The sequence below is a fragment of the Podarcis erhardii genome (genome assembly GCF_964252035.2).
Source record: "Podarcis erhardii genome assembly, chromosome: 13".
Taxonomy (NCBI): domain Eukaryota; kingdom Metazoa; phylum Chordata; class Lepidosauria; order Squamata; family Lacertidae; genus Podarcis; species Podarcis erhardii.
This window is the reverse complement of record NC_138502.1, coordinates 15,128,380-15,145,678: the sequence shown is the minus strand read 5'-3', so window position 1 is coordinate 15,145,678 and position 17,299 is coordinate 15,128,380. Positions and strand designations below refer to the sequence as shown.

Below are 17,299 nucleotides of genomic sequence, written 5' to 3'. Positions count from 1 at the left end.
GCAAAACACCTAATAGTGTCCCCCATGATAATGTGATTTGCAAGCTGATTAAATGCTATGAACTAGGAAAAGATAGCATGGGAAACTGGATGGAAGCAAAATGAGATTCAACAGAAACAAATGCAGAGTTTTGCATTTAGGCAAAATAATCATGGCCATAATCAAGTGCACAGGTATAGGGTGGAAGCAGCAGTAAAAATTAAGTTGATCTTGAGCTGAACATGAGCCAGTAGTACTGCGTAAGACTCATACAATTTTAGGTGGCATTAATACAGCCGTCATTTCCAAGACATGAGAAGTAATAGTTCCACTTTATTCTGTGCTAGTTGGACTTCATCCGGGGTACTTTGTCCATTTGTGGATGCTACACTATAAGAATGATATAGACAAGCTGGAATGGGTTCAGAGAAGGGCAGTGAAGGTGGTTAAATGTATGGAAAACAATCCCTATGAGGAAAGGTTGAAGGAACTGGGTATGTTTAGCCTGGAGAAGAAAGCACCTTTCAGATACCTAAAGGGGTCTTACATAGAAGACTTGATCTGCTGCACCAGAGTGCAGAACTGTCACTGGATGTGATGGGCTTAAGTTACAGGAAGAGCAGGTGTTGGCTGAAGATTAGGAGAAACTTTTTCATAGAAATAGCAGTTCCACAATGGGGACCCAGTTGCCCAGAGATGAGGTGCTCTCCCTTCCTGGAAGTCTTTTAAGAAGAGGCTGGGCAGCCCGCTGTTAAGATTGCTCCCTGCATCTGGATCGCCTCCAGTGATTTGAGCTTTCTGACAGAAATGGAAGCAAGAATTAACAGCACAATAATTTCCTGCAACCTTGTTTTTAAAACTGCTTGGGTGGTGGTGGGGTCAGCCTTGTTTGTAACAAGAGAGACTGCAGAGTCTCTTAACAAGGGATAAACAGTTTTGTCAGGCCTCTAAAAATGAGTTAGCAGGAAGAAGTGTGCCAGATGAATGCCCCTATAATCCATGCAGGAAGTTCCAGAGACAATAAACAAGAGTCCGTCGTCGTCCCCCCCCCCCCCCAGCAGTTCAGGAGTATAAATTCTATTTGGCACTCTGAGGTTAAGTTGAACAGGGAAAGGAGCTGGTGTGGAAAGCAGAGTGAAATATATTTTGGACCGCTGAAAGAAATTCTATATGGAGAAGTGGGTTTTTAACATGCTTTAAAAAAGAAAAAGAACTCAAAACCGATGCTTCAAATTTTGTGTGCCAGCAAATATCTTGTCCTTTAAAATCCAAGCTAAGCCTTGGTTTGAAAGTAGTGGGATTTCTGAGTGATGGACAGCTTGGAAAGACAGGTGTTAAGAGAGGAAGAGGACGGATAATTATTTCTGTGACTTTTCATTGATTCAAATTCTTTTTCTACAAGTGTCTTCCTGGGCTCCTCCTGTTCTTCCTGGGCTCCTCCACTCGGCTATGACCACCTCCCACTTCCCAATGCCTTAAAACACACGGAACCAGAAGAGGCGATTCATTCCATTTAAGCCCTTCCCTAGAGCGTAATATAAATGGACACCAACGACAAGTAATTTTCAAAACGTGCAAACATCCTCGTGCAAAGGAGGGGCCCCTGGTGCTGTGCCCCTCCCTTTTTTTTGGCAGGCAGGCAAGGTGGGAGGATGCAACTCTATATAGGCAATTGAGGTGGCTTCTCAGGGGCCGAAAGTGGAGGATTCTGGGAGCTCGTTGGTGAGCGTGTGCCAGTGCTCAAGGCGGCAGTCGGGGGTCTGAAGGCATGAGAGCCAGTGCTGTCGGCATTCTCCAGGGGCCCCTAGACCGAGGGTCACCCCACCTGTAAAAGAAAGATAAATTGGTTCTTGATGTTTGCAAATAGCGCCTTCCACCCTGAAGCACAGGGATCCCCCTCATGGGACATCCTGTGAAATAGTGGGCATGCCTCTGTTTGTTTTATACCAATTTTGGTGTTGTGACTTCTCTAGCAAAGAATTTTGGGAGCTTTAATTTGGCGAGGCATCTGCAAATCTTATCATAGAGACAGCCGCCGACAAGAAATGGCACTTTATAAATCTATGACGTTGGTTGAGGGTCCCAGAAGGCATATCCACATTTTGTAACCCGGCCACCACCTCCTCTCGCTCTTCTCACCGATGAAGTCGTTAGATTTCCCAATGTCGTAATCCCAAACTGTTATCTCCAGGGATTTCTGACCAAGCTCTGACTGTTCGATCTCGTAGAAAAAGTCCTGTTGGGCACAGAAAAGAGACAGAATTAGAATGATTGAAGCATGTTGGCTCTTCAACCTCTCCTCCCTCTGACTGCCTCCCAAGTCTCAGAACATGCAGTTACTTCACTCGTCCTTCTTTCATCACCTCATTATATTCTGGGTTCAGCGTCTTCTTCTTCACGGTTGTTTTATGCTTTGACTTCTTCTCTACGTCTGGCCTCAGGTACCTGCCAAAACAGCAATGGGGACTGAGCCTGTTTGTCTAGACTATTTGTCGTCTTCCTTTCTGTCTCCTTCCCCCGAAAGGCTGCGAGCCACCCTTAAAATTCTGCATGCAAGTGCTAAAAACCACCACCGTACAGCTGTAGAACATTATATTGTACACTCAAAATGCCGGAAATATAGAAGAAAATGCAAAATGATTACATAGACACAGCACTGTAATGAAGTTAATTCCAGGGTCATTAAAAACAATCCCTGAAAGCTTTCCTAAAAATGGGGTTTCCTTTTTCTTTTAGTCTTCTGAATATGCCTGCAGGCTAAGGAAAGGGTAGGCCTCTCTCTTAGGGCCAAGTGTAAGCACAGTTCCTCACGTTTTTACATAAGGGTCTGAGTATCCACACACATCCATGGCAGCTAAGTGGGCACAGCGAAGAATAGACACCAGCAATCCACGATGCTCGGAGATGTACGTGAGGGCGAGCAGGATACGACCCCTTTCTTCCAGGGCCCAGCCGGCTGGGGGTTCTAGCTATGGAGCAGGGAAAAGAAAAGAGCATGGAGCGCTTTTGTGCAAAATATCCACCCAGCAGCCTCCCAAAAACAAACCTTGGCAGCCTGTTAGGGCTGGCCCTGGGCATTTTGACACCCCAGGTTAAGGCTTCAGAAGGCCTCTTGGGCCTCCTTCACCCATCCTTGGCAGGCAGCTCTCCCTGGCATTTCCCTGGCACACTGCCTGTTAACATTGACTTGATCCTCTATCCTGTCAGGGCCCACTATCCACTTTGCTTGCCCGAAATTTCAGCCTGGCAACTTATTTCTGACTCGACCCTATTTATGTCACAAAATGAATATACCACTTGACTGTAGTAGTAGTAGTAGTAGTAGTAATTAATAAACCTCTGAAGTGGTTTAGAAGAAAGATGTGTCTGAGGGTGAGCATGATAGCAGGGTAAAATACTAAAAATACCCAAAGTACATGTTTACCCTCTTCCCCCCCACCCTGCTTTTTCTCCTCACAACAACCTTGTGAGGTAGCTTAGGTTGAGAGGTGTTGACTGGAAGTCTCCATGATAATTTTTTTAAATGGTTGGAATTGGAATTAAAAAACTGGGGCCCTCCACTCCTAGCCCAACGTTGTAATCACTTTGCTGCAGTGGACCATACAGCTTTTCTTCACAATATTTGGGGGAAAGAGCCTGCTTAACAGGGTTAAGTTCTGTGCCCTAATTATATAAATAAATTGTATCAAGAGATACATCACGGCGGGGACCAAATGTGGGTCTTCAAGCTTCTGTATCTGGTCTTTGGGACCCTTATCCAGGGTCAAACACCACCCCTGATTTGCATCTTCCTTGGGTGTTTTTGCCTGGCTGGAATAAGTCCTTGAACTCAGATAATGGTTCCTGCTTGCTTGGATTGAGGGTAAAAAGAGCATGTAAAGTGTGTGTGTGTTGAAACTGTACAGAGGTAAAATTCACATTTGTTGCTCTGTCCACTTTTAGCTCTGGCATGTAACCCCCTCAAAGGTTGTCTAGAAGAGAATGTGGCCCTCATGTTCCTCACTCTTAAGCTACAGGTTTTATAATGCTAGGAATAGGAAGGGGGCGGGAATACGCTCTCACCTCTCTCAGGTAACAGGAGATGCCACGCAGAGCTGCTGTCATGGAAGAAGGGGATGCCAGCTGTTGAGGGAAGTGAGGATTGAGAAAAAAAATCTGTTTTCCCTGCTCTTCCAAACAGAAACATGAGCAAAGTTGGAGGAGTCAAGGGACAGAGTGAGTGAGCAAGTGCACAGAGGAGGGAGAGGAAAAACTCCCTTGACATTTGGAAGTACAGACTGGTACACAAGTATGATGACTTGTAGGCATAAGGGATTAACCCAATAGAATCAAAATGCAATATATCCTGTGCATGGGGCTGGGTGGGTGGAATCAGTGACAAGATAGAGATGTGTTAATCTACTACACCCATAAAATCTGAATTCTGTGAACAGTATTAAATTGTAGAATGGAACTGCACACTTGCTGGTAAGGTGACATATTTTGCTTTTGTTGGTCACTGGGGAGCAGTAAGGAGACCCACCCTCACCACTCATAATCCCAAGTTATCTCCCCTCCTTGCCCCTTCTGAGACACCTTCTAGCCCACTGGAGGATCACAAAAATCATGTGCATAAAATATGCTACAGGCAGGTTGCTGCCCACAAGTCTTTTCACCTCCACTCGTCGTGAGTTAGCTGGGCTTTTTACGCCACAACTATTCCAACTGCTGGCGAAGAAGAATCAGTTGTGAGATGCTGGTGACTGGCAGAAAGCACTGAGTTTGGCAGAGCAGGGGAGAAACTCAGGCAGGTCCCAGGGAGAGGAGGGCCCGCGAGCTGTTAGTGGGGATTGGGACAGGGGGACAAGGGACAGGGCAGCCAAGCAGCTAGAGGATGTGCTTGAGGATCCTTATCAATTCATAAAATAAACCAATAGATCCTGATTCCTGACTCATTTTGAGATATGCAATCGGCTTATGCCCGACTCTCACTGGTTGTTGTCTTTCCAAGCACAGATTGAAGTGTCTCTTCTGGCCAGGCTGGAGGCGCCTCAGGGGCACCCGGGTCTCGCCAATGAACTCGTTGTGGGTCAGTTTGTCCTCATCGCAGACGGAGATTCTGGGAAGCAGAAAGAGAAAAAGGATCCAAGGGTGTGAATGCCAAAGGGAGCAAAGAGGACCCTGTAGATTGGGATCTTAAGTCAGCGGGGCAGGTCTTACCGCAGAGTTTTCCGGGCCATATCCTCAGCTGTTATTCCAATGTAAGTCAGAGCCTCATTCCACACAGGGTTGAGAGTGTTGTGCTGGGTTCGTGTTTTCAGTTTGTTCGCCTGGGGAGGAGGAGGTTTTTTGGGGGGCGGGGAGGCATTGGAATGGAAGAGCAGAATATTCAAGTAAGACCAGAGGTGTACCTGTATCCTAGGCTGGAAACAGGAGAATGGAGGCATGGAATTATCAATGTCTTTCTATTTATTCTCTCCTGATAATTACTAATAGCCCCCTTTCCAAACTGTGCTTTACTGGATGTATTTTAAAGAGCCTGCAATAGAATAGTCTGGTTTCTCATATTTGCCTGATGTGGCTTAGTCTACAGCTCTGGCTTGCTCCATCTATTTCTCCCTGGATGTTGGGAGTGAGTGGCCGGCTGCATGACCTACTCTGCTTAGCTACAAAGAAATGGGGGAACTGTCCTTCAACCTATTTGTCGCTGCTCTGTGTTGACCTGGGAGCAGAACCTACCGGAGGTATAGATGCATGGGTTAAGTGAACTCTGGGAATTGTAGCTCTGTGGGGGGAACAGGGGTTACCTAACAACGCTCAGTACCTTTAACTACAGTTCTCAGGATTCTTTGGAGGAAGTGAAGTCTGTATAAAATGGTATGATACTGCTTTAAATGTTTGGCACTGATGGGGCCTGAGAAACACTGTCTTCCTCCTGTTCTATAGGGACACAATATCTCCAGCTTGGTTACACACCTCATCTTTTCTCTGCATGGTGGTGGTAGCTGTGCATGTGTATATTGGATAGTGCTAGGCTCAGGAACTGTGAGACAGTGAAAGTGGAGGCGAATCTGAAGCCATGTTTACCTTGCAGGCTCCGGGCAGAAGGTGCAGTTTGACATAGGGGTCAGCCAGGCCATTGAAATCCATCGGTTTCAGACCCTGAGAATAAGAAGACAGTGACCAGCTCCCCTTTAAACAAAATATTGTCCTTATACATTTCATTAACATCTCAAGAAAATGCTTCATGCTTTTTTCTCAGACACGCAGTCCTTCGACTGTTGCACACATGACCACACTCCTACACAAGAAGCAGGAAGAAGTGTGACAGTTGTCTTGACCTTATGCACAGTGTTTCTACTGCATATCTTGACTTACAGTATAAATGTTTTGAATGCCTTGGCTAACATCCCACTTTTCCATGGACAGACCTCTGAGGTCGTTAACATAACAAAGAAATAGAAACAACCAAAACACAAGCAACAGCAAAGCAAACCTGTAGCAGATAGATAGATATTTTTTTTAATGAGCTGATACCTCAGTAATGCAAAGGATTATCCTCTTCCATACAAATGCTTAAGAAGCCAGGTCTCTGCTGCTTGCTAAAAGCAAGCAATGAGGTGGTCTTATGGGCTGCCCAATACTTAGCTTTGCCTGGTGTTCCTTCTCTTCCACTGTATTTCAGATGCCAGGGTAAGGGACAGAGATCAGGGTTTCAGCTGCTGAGCCACATGTCCAAGCAGGAGGGGAGGAGGAAGTCCCAATTGCAGCTTCAGCAGAGAAGGGGGTATCTGTGCCCTCACCCCAATGCTGAAGGACTACAACTCCCATCATCCCTGATGACTAGCCATGTTGGCTGGGTGTGATGGGAGCTGAACAATAACATCTGGTAGGCCACTGTTTCCCCATCCCTGATTTAGGGACTTAAAGGTTAAGACCTGCACTCTAAATCAGGTCTGCAAATGAATAGGGAGCCAGTGATATGGATATAGCACTGGTATAATAATATTATGCTCTGGGCACCTCAACCTAGATCAGGCATAGGCAAACCCGGCCCTCCAGTTGTTTTGGGACTACAACTCCCATCATCCCTGACAACTGGTCCTGTTAACTAGGGATGATGGGAGTTGTAGTCCCCAAAACATCTGGAGGGCCGAGTTTGCCTATGCCTGCCCCAGATAATAAGCTAGTTGCTGCCTTCTGAGCCAATGGAAGTTTTTAGACACTCTTCAAAAGCAGCCCTGTGTGGTAGTTATTCTATGTATGAAGCCAGAATTAGAGTGAGGTTGTTTATGGGACATAAGAAACATAGGAGAACTCTGGGGAGAGCCTCAGTGAGCTTTGCAGAATCTGTGGGACGAGACAAGTGTTCGGGCAGAGAGGCCTTCTTGAATAATCCTCATAAAAGTGTTGGCTTGCCTTTGTTGATGGGAACACAGACTCAACACCACTCGTGGCTAAAATAAATTATTCTGAGTCTTGGAATGCTTCGTGCTGTGATTTCTTAAACACTGTTCAGAGCCGCTGCTAAAGCATCAAGCTAAATTGGTTTCATTGAAGGATTGCCACAGGGAAAATGGCACTTCCAGTTATATAGAAGGCAGGAAAAACAAAAAACACATCATGTTAACACACCCAGAATAGTTTGGGAGGAAGCCCCTGCAACGTGGGGGAGCAAAGAGAGAAGAGAATGGTGTGTGGATTAATGGTCATCAGTCGTGGGGGGGAATGGGAGCCTGAGGTGTGGTGCTGGGGCTCTGGGTAATGATGATGGAGGGCAAGCGTTACTTTTGCTGTGGTTCTGAACTGCCGCATTGTTTCCCTTGCTTTCCCCATCCCTTCTCTGTTGCCACGGCAACCCCAGATGCCTGCGGATACCCGGTTGCCTGGCGCGTCGCCGAGGTGCTTGAAGATGCTGCAAGCCCACCAGCTGGCAGGGGAGAGGGGGCTTGTGTTTGTTGGCATGTATGTGAGGGTAGGGGTTGTGCAAACAGAGCCGGCTGAAGTCCGCGGGGGTTTGTGTGAGAGAGGTGGGCCTTTGAGTGAACCTCTCTGCTTTCCAGAGGCTTGGAGGAGAAGGAACGGGTTGAAATGCAGGCGAGAGAAAGGAAACAGACTGAAAATGAGCAGTGCTGGCTCCATAATGAGATTTCCCCTCCTTGTGTGGCCTCTCTTATTAAATCATGTCCCTCTGTTGTGAAAACGAGACACAGAATGCAGAAAGCCTGCGGGTCGGAATCAAAAAGCATCATCCATTTGCAGGAGAGCAGTTGTTTTGGGGGCACTTTGCCAGATTGCCATCATTACCTTGGCCCGTAGGATGGTGCAGTCAAGGGTGCAGTTTTCGGGATCATAGAGAATGTCAAATTCAAGAGTCCCAAGCGATGCTAGGAAAGGAATCGGGTGCCAAACAGAATGAAGAAAAGGAATCAGTCAGTCGCATCTGAATTTTCTTTTTCCTCTCTCTTCCTTGTAATCATACTCACAATCTGCCTGCATATTGAGCTCCCTCCATCTGCCTATATTACCTGTCTACCTTTCTGCACTGCTCACCAATATAGGTTTGTGCAGAAGTCATCTGTCAGCCAGCTGGCATGTAGATGCAGCTATTTTCTCTGAGATTGAAAAAATAATAATCAAAACCCTACCTCTCCCAGATAACCCAGGCACTAATAAAACTGGGATGTTATGCTGCGACCTGCATAAATCATGCCAGTTAGGCCAATTTACCTAAGTATGCATAATTTATTTTGCTTCTGCTCAGGGGAAGGGAGAATCAAAGGGGTTGAGCAGTGCATCAGAGCCCTATATCCTGAGTACAGTAAACCCTGCCGAACTCACTTCCCATTGGTATACTTTATCAGACATAACCCATATAGTTCTGATTCCGTCTTTACAACCATCAGGTCTTGGAAAACTGGTGTGTGTGTGTGTGTGTGTGTGTGTGTGTGTGTGTGTGTGTGTTCGTTCTTTTTTTTTACAGCAATGGAAAGTTCTTAGCATTTATGTATTTATTTAATAAAATTTATATAGTACTTGTATGTAAAAACAACAACAACCCTCAAAGCAGTCTACAAAAAGATAAAACAATAAAATGGAGAAAAATTCACAGCCCTGCTTTAAAACATGCAAAAGTTAAAACACTGAAACAGATTAAAATTACCTCAGCTTTCTAAGCATCTGAGGTAAGCAAGAATGTTTTTAGCAGGTGCCGAAAAGTGTACAGTGAAGGCACCTGCTTGATCTCAATAGACGGGGAGTTCCAAAGTGCATTAAACAATCAAATTTCTTACCCCTGCTGAATGGGTATTCTGTGGCACCTGTAGCTGTGCCAATTCCACCAATTGAAGTGGCTGAGTGGGAATATATGGGGTAAGGGGATCTCATAGGTAAAGCAAGTTGTTAAGGCCTTTGTATACTAATAATAACACCTTGAACCTGGCCTGGTATCAAATCAGCAACCAGGGCAGATCTCTGAGCACAGAGTTGGACCTTGCCTGGGAGTCGCATGATCACACCCTTTGAACCTGCATGGCCTGCCTTCTGATCTCAGGTGAATAGGGAGCAGCTGTAGTACTCAAGGTTCTGTGCTCTGCACATGCTCAAAGGCATTGTTACCACTCCATATATTTTAGGGTAGAAACCTGGTGTGACAAAAAAGTAGGCTTCTACCTACTCCATGCATCTTACTTACATTATTGGTCTTTAGCTGCAGATCCCTTTCGCACACAGTTTTCCACCCACAAAGTCGAAATGAGGACCATGCTTGTGTCTGCATCTCCAGCCGCTTTATACCTCTGTTCTGGGCACACAGAACAGCCTACATACGTGCAAGTCATACATGCACAGGTGTTCCCCGCACAGTCAGAGAGAAGCAGGCTGCATGGACAGAGAGCCTGTGGTGTGCAAGTGGTACACTTGTAGCTCTGTGCACAAAGAGCTGGGGAACACATGGAGCTGGGGAACAGGGAGAGTGGTGCAATCCTGCTGCTCCTCCACTTAACGCAGCCAGGCTGCATGGTTGGAAGACTGTGTGAAATGAGCTTATGTGTCAGTCCACCTACAGATTTGTCCCTGCTTCTTTCCATCTGGGTGCATCTTTACATGCACTGGTTCATAAATTGCTTTCTGTGCATCCAAATCCATCCATCCTCTGGCGTGGACATTTTACCTTTCTGACCTTCTGTCTCTTCCCATCCATCCATCCATCCCTCCCTCCCTCTGCCTTGATCTATCCATCTTCCTTTCTGTCTTCCTCCACTCTGGCTCTCCCTTACCGCCGCCACCACCACCACCCCATTCCATTCATCCTTCCACCCCTCCGCCTTTCCTTCCCTCCCTCCTTTCTGGTGTGTGTAACTACACATGCAACTCTACGAGCTTGCTTGCGTGCAAGTGTGTTGTGTGCACATGCGTAGACGAGAATACGAAACCGTCTCTCTCTTAAAGGCAAGCTGTTGTGTCAGTGAGGGTGTCAGTTTGTGTGGGTTTGTTTTCGTTAGGGAAGGTGGCTGAGCGAGCCATTTGTTATGTGCGAGCTTGTCCCCAGAAGTGTGTGACTGTGTTCCTTCATGCATCTCTGTGTGCGTCTCTTGTGAATTGGCACCATATGGGAGCAAAAAGCTTCTGCTCTCTGTACCAGAGTGCTTCTCGATGACTGCTGGGGCTGTGGTGTGTACAACGTGGTGGTCTGATTTGCCTGTCATGCTAAGCCAAGTCACGGCTTAGTGCAAACGGACAACTGTGCTGCCGACTGAGAGAGGAGATTGCAGCTGCTTGGCTCCACCCAGCTCTTTCTGCTATGCTGCTGCACCAAGCTAAGCTTTGGTTTCGCTCAGATGTCGTCCCAACCTGGGCTCCTGGTGTAGATCTCTTCTGACTCAGCAGAGTTGGAACCAAGGTTTGCCCCATGGTTTAGGGCCCACGATTCACAGCTTTAACACTGCAATGGATCTTGCTCCCCCATCAAGACTTCTAGGGACGGGCGGGGGGGGGGGGCAGGGATGCACACAAAATGTTCTTACTGAGACTCGGAAGGCTCTCCAACCGTTAATTCCTATGGCAACACATTACCTGTGCCTGTTACTTAAACAAAGCCAAATCTGTCTGGCAGGTTTAACCACTAAGTCAGGGGCTGGGGAATCTCAGGTGTAGGTGCATGGGGGTGTTATTGGTTTGTGTTGTTGTTTGTTCTTGTTTTTATTATGTATTGTGTTTTTACTTTTTTTATGTTGCGAACCTCCCTGAAATCTACGGATGAAGGATGGCATACAAATTCAATAAATAAACAAATGGCGGCCCTCCAGGCTGCGCTGTCTGGCCCTCAGGACACTTCCCAGGCTAAGCCCCGTCTCCCCAGACCACACCTTCCCCAGTCCATCCTGCTTTTGCCTGGCTGGAATGTATCCTTGAACTGAGATAGCAACTCAGGGGCCAGGATGGAAAGATATATGTGTTTTGTGTGATGTGGCTGGAAGAGCCAAAGTGTTGCCCCATGTAGCCACTGGCACACAGCCCCTGGTAGGTTGCCTACAGGCGAATGTGGCCCTCAGGCTGAAGAAAGATTGCCAGCCCTTGACTTGAGCATTACTTCTGTTCTCCAGACCCCAATCTTACCGCCATAGGATCTTTGTGATGGATGGGGACTCCTAGCCCTATAATGATATGAAGGCAAATATTTGGAAGTTTCGCCTGTGTGAGAACTGAGAAAATTTGTTTGCGATAAATAGTTGTGGGGAGGTGTACATATGAGAGAGAGAGAGAGAACACAAATCTGTGTGTGAAGAAGAGCACAGGTGTGTACCTATGTGAGTATACCAAGAGTGTACCTATGTGAGCACTGAAGTATCTCAAACCCTGGCCTGAATCTCAGCACATTGACTGAAGTAAGTCATGTTGGCCTCGGTCATTTTTCCGACTTCCAAAGGAGTCTTCTTAAGTTGGCAGCCTTGTTGCACAACTTGTATTACTAAGACAGGAGATATGCAGCACAATCCTATCCATGCTTCTTCAAAGGTAAAAAGTAAAGGTAAATGACCTCTGGATGGTTAAGTCCAGTCAAGGGCGACTATGGGGTGCAGCGCTCATCTCACTTTCAGGCCGAGGGAGCCAGCGTTTGTCCACAGACAGCTTTCTGGGTCATGCGGCCAGCATGACTAAACCACTTCTGGTGCAACGGGACACTGTGACAGAAGGCAGAGCGCACGGAAACGCTGTTTACCTTCCCGCCGCAGTGGTACCTCTTTATCTACTTGCACTGGCATGCTTTTGAACTGCTAGGTTGGCAGGAGCTGGGGCGGAGCAATGGGAGCTTACTCCGTTGCAGGGATTCAAACTGCCAACCTTCTGATCAGCAAGCCCAAGAGGCTCAGTGGTTTAGACCACAGCGCCACCTGCATCCCTATCTTCAGAGGTAAGTCCAGAAGTAAGATCAGTGGGGCTTCCTTTCGCAGGTCAGTGTGTCAGGAATGCCTTGATGTGTGTATACAAGAAGGCAGAGAGGGAGAATGAGGGTCTGCATGCAAGGCTGTGAGTGAGAGTGCAAGGGAGAACTTTCCCACCAGGTGCTGTGATTGCTGAGTCATTGTGTGGTGAAAACAGGGCTGGTCACAAGAGCCCTCTCAATATATTAACTCTACATGTAAAGGAGGTTCTAGGGGGCACCCCTTCTGAGTGGGAATTCTTGTGTAAAATTTAGGCAAGCGTGTGTTTGTGATATGGGAGGGCTGGGAGGTATAGATCATCTGAAAGGCTTGGTGTTTCTGAGAACCGCTGCATGAAATGCATTGTGACAAAATGCAAGACTTACGTTCTCAGATGCAGGTAAGAGATAGTGTCTAAGGAAGTGAAGTGTGTGGCAGAGAAAATATAGGTATAAAAAAGTGGCTGGCAGGACTCTTGTAGTGAAGCCCTGGGTGACAGTATGTGAAAAATTTATGGACATTTATATGTATGAAAATGTCTCGAATTTGTGCCTGTTTTGGTTTGAGACTCTTCTGTACGTATGCACATAAGACAGAGCTACTAGCTGCACATTCACTCAACATTTAAAGCACATGGCTTTCCCCCAAAGAATGCTGGGTAAATGTGCTTTCAGTGAAATTAGGCAGGTGGTGTGCATGCAGGCACTCTCTCTTGTTCACGTGTGTGGCTGTAAAAATGTGCAAAGGCAAGCGAGCTGGTGCGTAAGATGACAGCCAGTGTGAGTGAGTGAGAGTCTGCATGTGTGAACATGCATGCATCAGATATGTGGTTCAGGCCGCCTATACCCCTCTCCACCCCCCATGGAATGAATAGATGGTTTGATCCAGAACACCTGGGTCCTCTCCCCTTCAAAGGCATGGAAGAGAGGGTTCATACTCACTGCTGTCATCAGAATCGTCTCCGTCCGCTGAGTCTCCTTCCCCGGTTCCAGGGGGCATGGCCGCAGCCCCTTGACCCCTCATTCTGTCTCGTGTCGCCAACACTCCCTCCAGCCCAGGATGTGGGAAATAGGCAGAGATTTGGGCAATGGGCCGGATTGGCCCTGGGGACACATCAATGGCCATATGTTCCCGGATAGGGACTGGAGCACGTTCTCCACGTCGGACGGTCATTGGAGGTGCAGTCAGCTGTGGAGGATGGAAAGAGATGTTTATTTTGATTCATTATTCCACCGTGAGACCAGATGTAGGCTGATGTGGAACACAATTCTATGTCTAATTACTCAGAAGTACGGTAAGTTTCATGGGGCCGTCGCTCTCAGGTAAGTGTGCCCAGGTTTGTGCAGCGGTTGAAGGATGCGCACACACCATGTATTTAAAGCACATTACTTCCCCCACAGAATCCTGGGAACTGTGGTTCACCCACCACAGAGCTACAATTCCCAGCACCCTTAGCAAACTCCTAGCAGGTAGTAGTCAGGGGCATTGTGCCTCTTCTGACTATTGTGGTTCCATTTAGCCCACCTTGGGACGCGGGTGGTACTGTGGGTTAAACCACAGAGCCTAGGACTTGCCAATCAAAATGTTGGTGATTTGAATCCCCGCGATGGGGTGAGCTCCCTGCTCCTGCCAACCTAGCAGTTCAAAAGCACGTCAAAGTGCAAGTAGATAAATAGGTACCGCTCTGGCGGGAAGGTAAACAGCATTTCTGTGCGCTGCTCTGGTTTGCCAGAAGCGGCTTAGTCATGCTGGCCACTTGACCCGGAAGCTGTATGCCGGCTCCCTCAGCCAATAAAGCGAGATGAGCGTCGCAACCCCAGAGTCAGTCACGACTGGACCTAATGGTCAGGGGTCCCTTTACCTTTTCAGCCCACCTTGACTGACAGCCATCAATGAGTGGGACATACAGCAAAGTGTTCCAGTGAATCTTCACCTAGCAAGAGTACTCCTGCTTAGGGTGCTAGCCAGCCATGCCTCCCACCAGGGCACTCCATTCCACCCTCTGATTTTCTCAACCTGGGAAGGTAGCCCATCTAGAAGAAGAAAAGCTCCGATCCCAAACCTCTGCTGCTTTGCAGGATGTCTTCAGGAGACGAAAAGGCTAGGGAGTAAACCCTACACAAATCCAGAGAGGAATCCCTAAGATGGTTGGGTGGTGCCTTGTATACCTTCCGGCATCTCCTGCAGTCAAGCTGGTGCCAAACCTATTGCCCTGCTTTCCTTTGGACCACATCAATGAGGCCAAAAGAGGGATCTTGCCATCTGGGGCAGCCCAGGACCTCCATATGCCCTGCTCAGGCTTGTTTCCTGGGAGGTCACTTTGGTGCTGCTAGTGCAAGGGTTTGAAGGCACACTCCATTGTCTCTCGAGACAGAAGGATGCCAGCAGCAACAATTCCATGGTTACTGAGCATGCTCAGCCCTTAACGGATTATTTTAAGCCCTCCCCACCCTCCCTCTAGGGATTTATTTATTTTTACAAAAGTTTTTTTGTGGGGGTACTTCTGCAAGCATGTGAAAATCCCCCCTCTATCCTCAGTGGCTCCAATCCCAAGTTAACTATTAGAGGGAACAATCAACACCCCCCATGAAATTTTCTCATCCCCCTTTAAAGCGGTCTAAGCCCCAGACCACAACCACTACATCCTGTGACAACAAATGCCATAAACCAATTACACATCGTGTTAAGAAATGTTTCCTGTACCCTGATCTTTTCCACATCAATTTTACTGGATAATCCCAAATTCACGTGTTATGAGGGAGAGAGAATTTTTCTCTGTCCACACCAAGTGTAAATTTATGCTCTTTGACTGTGACCCTTCCCCAGTCATCGTTTTCCTAAGAGAGAGAGCCCTTAAATGTGTTCTAACCAGGCAGGCTGATTTCTGATTCCTTACAGCTGGTTCCTGAGTCCAATGTTTGTTTAGAGAGCCACACATTTCACCTTCCTTCACACGTTGTGGGTGTAAACTGAGCACCACAAAGACCTGTGCTGGCTCCCATTTTCTATATGCTTCCCATTCTCTAAAGAAGGGAAACTTTCCCAGTAAAACCGAAAAGAATGTTTTGGCTTAATGGTGGATTTTTCTCTCTCTTTTGCTGGAAAATACCAAGGAAGAACTTTCAGCTGCATCTGTTCACATTATGCAGGAAATCTGCTCTCTCCTGTCCATCTTTTTAAAAATGAGTTTTATGTTCCTTTATCGAAAGTCAAAAGTTACAGAGTGAGGAGCAACGGGCAAAACTGGTGGCTCTTCCCCCCCCCCCCTCCTCTGAAGCATCAGAACTGAGCTCTTCAGAGGTCCATCCATGCACTGAGGCTGCAATCCTGCACATACTTACCTGGGAGTAAGTCTCACTAAACTCAGTGGGGCTTACTCCTGAGTAGGCAATATAGGCTCGCATGGCGAGTGACTTCTGTTTTTTGTTTGTTTTTATGAAACCCCACAGTGTGTTAGAAGTGGCATTAAATGAAGCATTGACAAATCGATGTCATGTTGTAATGGAACGTAGATGGGCCAAGCAGCAAGATTTACAACTCCGTAGACACGCAGGCAAAAGCTGTAGAATTCATTTACTGTGCTGGGTTTTGTGTGTGTGTGTGTGTGGTAGTGAGCCGATTCTAATTGAATAAGGAAATTGCATCGCCAGAAGCATAATGGCATTTTGATATGACAGTTTCTTTAGAGACCGGCGTTCCTGCGAGGGTTATTTTTAATTAATTGGTATTGGATTATTAACCGATATTAATAGAATGAGTTTGCTAAATTGAGTTGTCTTTTTATTATTATTTCTTTTATGTCTGTGGATTTTTTTCTCTCTTCACTCGTCAATTCTCAATCAGTTTCACCTACTCTCAGAATTGCCCTCTGATCTTCCTGCCCAGAATCTGCCCCACACATATGTAAATCAATGCAAATAACCTGTAATTACCTAACATCTTGCTCTCCCCCCTGACTTATTCCCTTCTCCCACACCGTCCACCCCACTTCTAAGCAATTTACCCCTTCACTTCTCCCCCCATACTTTCCAAATACATCCTTAATTCCCCACCGGACTCCAAGAGAGATGCCTGAATTGCCCTTTCCCTGTGATTCCATCTTGCACCAGCCCCACACCCTGAAAACTGCCCCTAGAAGCTGCCTTTTCTACCCCCCACCAACCTCCCCCAAATTGCACTAGCCCCCCCACCCCAATGCACAAAAAGACCTCTCAAGCAACTCTTCCAACTCCCCCACTTCTTCAGAAACTCCTCGAGAACCTGGAACCCCACATCCCACCCTCTTTCCCCCCAACCTGCCCCCCACAACTGTCTTCCCACCTTCCCCCAAAGTAGTGCCTGCACCTTATCCTCACACCCACGGGACCCCAACCTCCCCCCTCACCCTCTGCCCCCATCCTACCTGGGTGCTGCTCCTGTCAACAGGTAACGGTGGGGAGGGGGATAGCGCAGCGAATGAGAGGCGGTCGATTGGGGGATCCCACAGACTTAGAGAGAGAGGGAGAGAGAGGGAGGGAGGGAGGGAGGGAAGGAGAGAGAGAGCGCAAGGGAAGAGGGGGGGGGGTTGCAGGCAGGGAGGTGGAGACAATGGAGAACCGGGGAAGGGAGGTGCAGGGTGCAGAGATCTGATATGCAATACATATATTAGATCCGATAGACGATGAAGGATGGACTTGATCTGTTTGGGCTGAACGCCTGTGTCTAGCAAGAGAAAACTGGCTGCACAGTCTGTGCTTGTATTTACACCCAGAGAGAGTGATCTGGCATCTGATAATCAGATCTAAAGATTGGGGCTTGATAACATAGGAATAGGGGGTGATACAAGCATTTCTGATCTGCAATATTTAAGTAGAAAGTTGGATAGAATATACGTCTCCTAAATCTCCCTCTAAGTGTGTACATAGTGAATAGGGGGAAGG

General features: G+C 47.2%; 1 protein-coding gene across 1 annotated transcript; it reads right to left on the bottom strand.

Moving 5' to 3' along the window:
- Window positions 1–311: 311 nt before the first annotated feature.
- On the bottom strand, window positions 312–16,964 carry DOC2A (double C2 domain alpha). Its single transcript, XM_081836419.1, has 11 exons — window positions 16,783–16,964; window positions 13,322–13,568; window positions 8,266–8,345; window positions 6,046–6,120; window positions 5,179–5,288; window positions 4,951–5,077; window positions 4,042–4,101; window positions 2,791–2,948; window positions 2,343–2,424; window positions 2,119–2,215; window positions 312–1,804 (listed from the first exon to the last, which is right to left on the bottom strand). The coding sequence occupies exons 2-11, from the start codon at window positions 13,551–13,553 to the stop codon at window positions 1,665–1,667; spliced, it is 1,161 nt and encodes a 386-aa protein (XP_081692545.1). The 5' UTR covers window positions 13,554–13,568; window positions 16,783–16,964; the 3' UTR covers window positions 312–1,664.
- Between the last annotated feature and the right edge of the window lie 335 nt (window positions 16,965–17,299).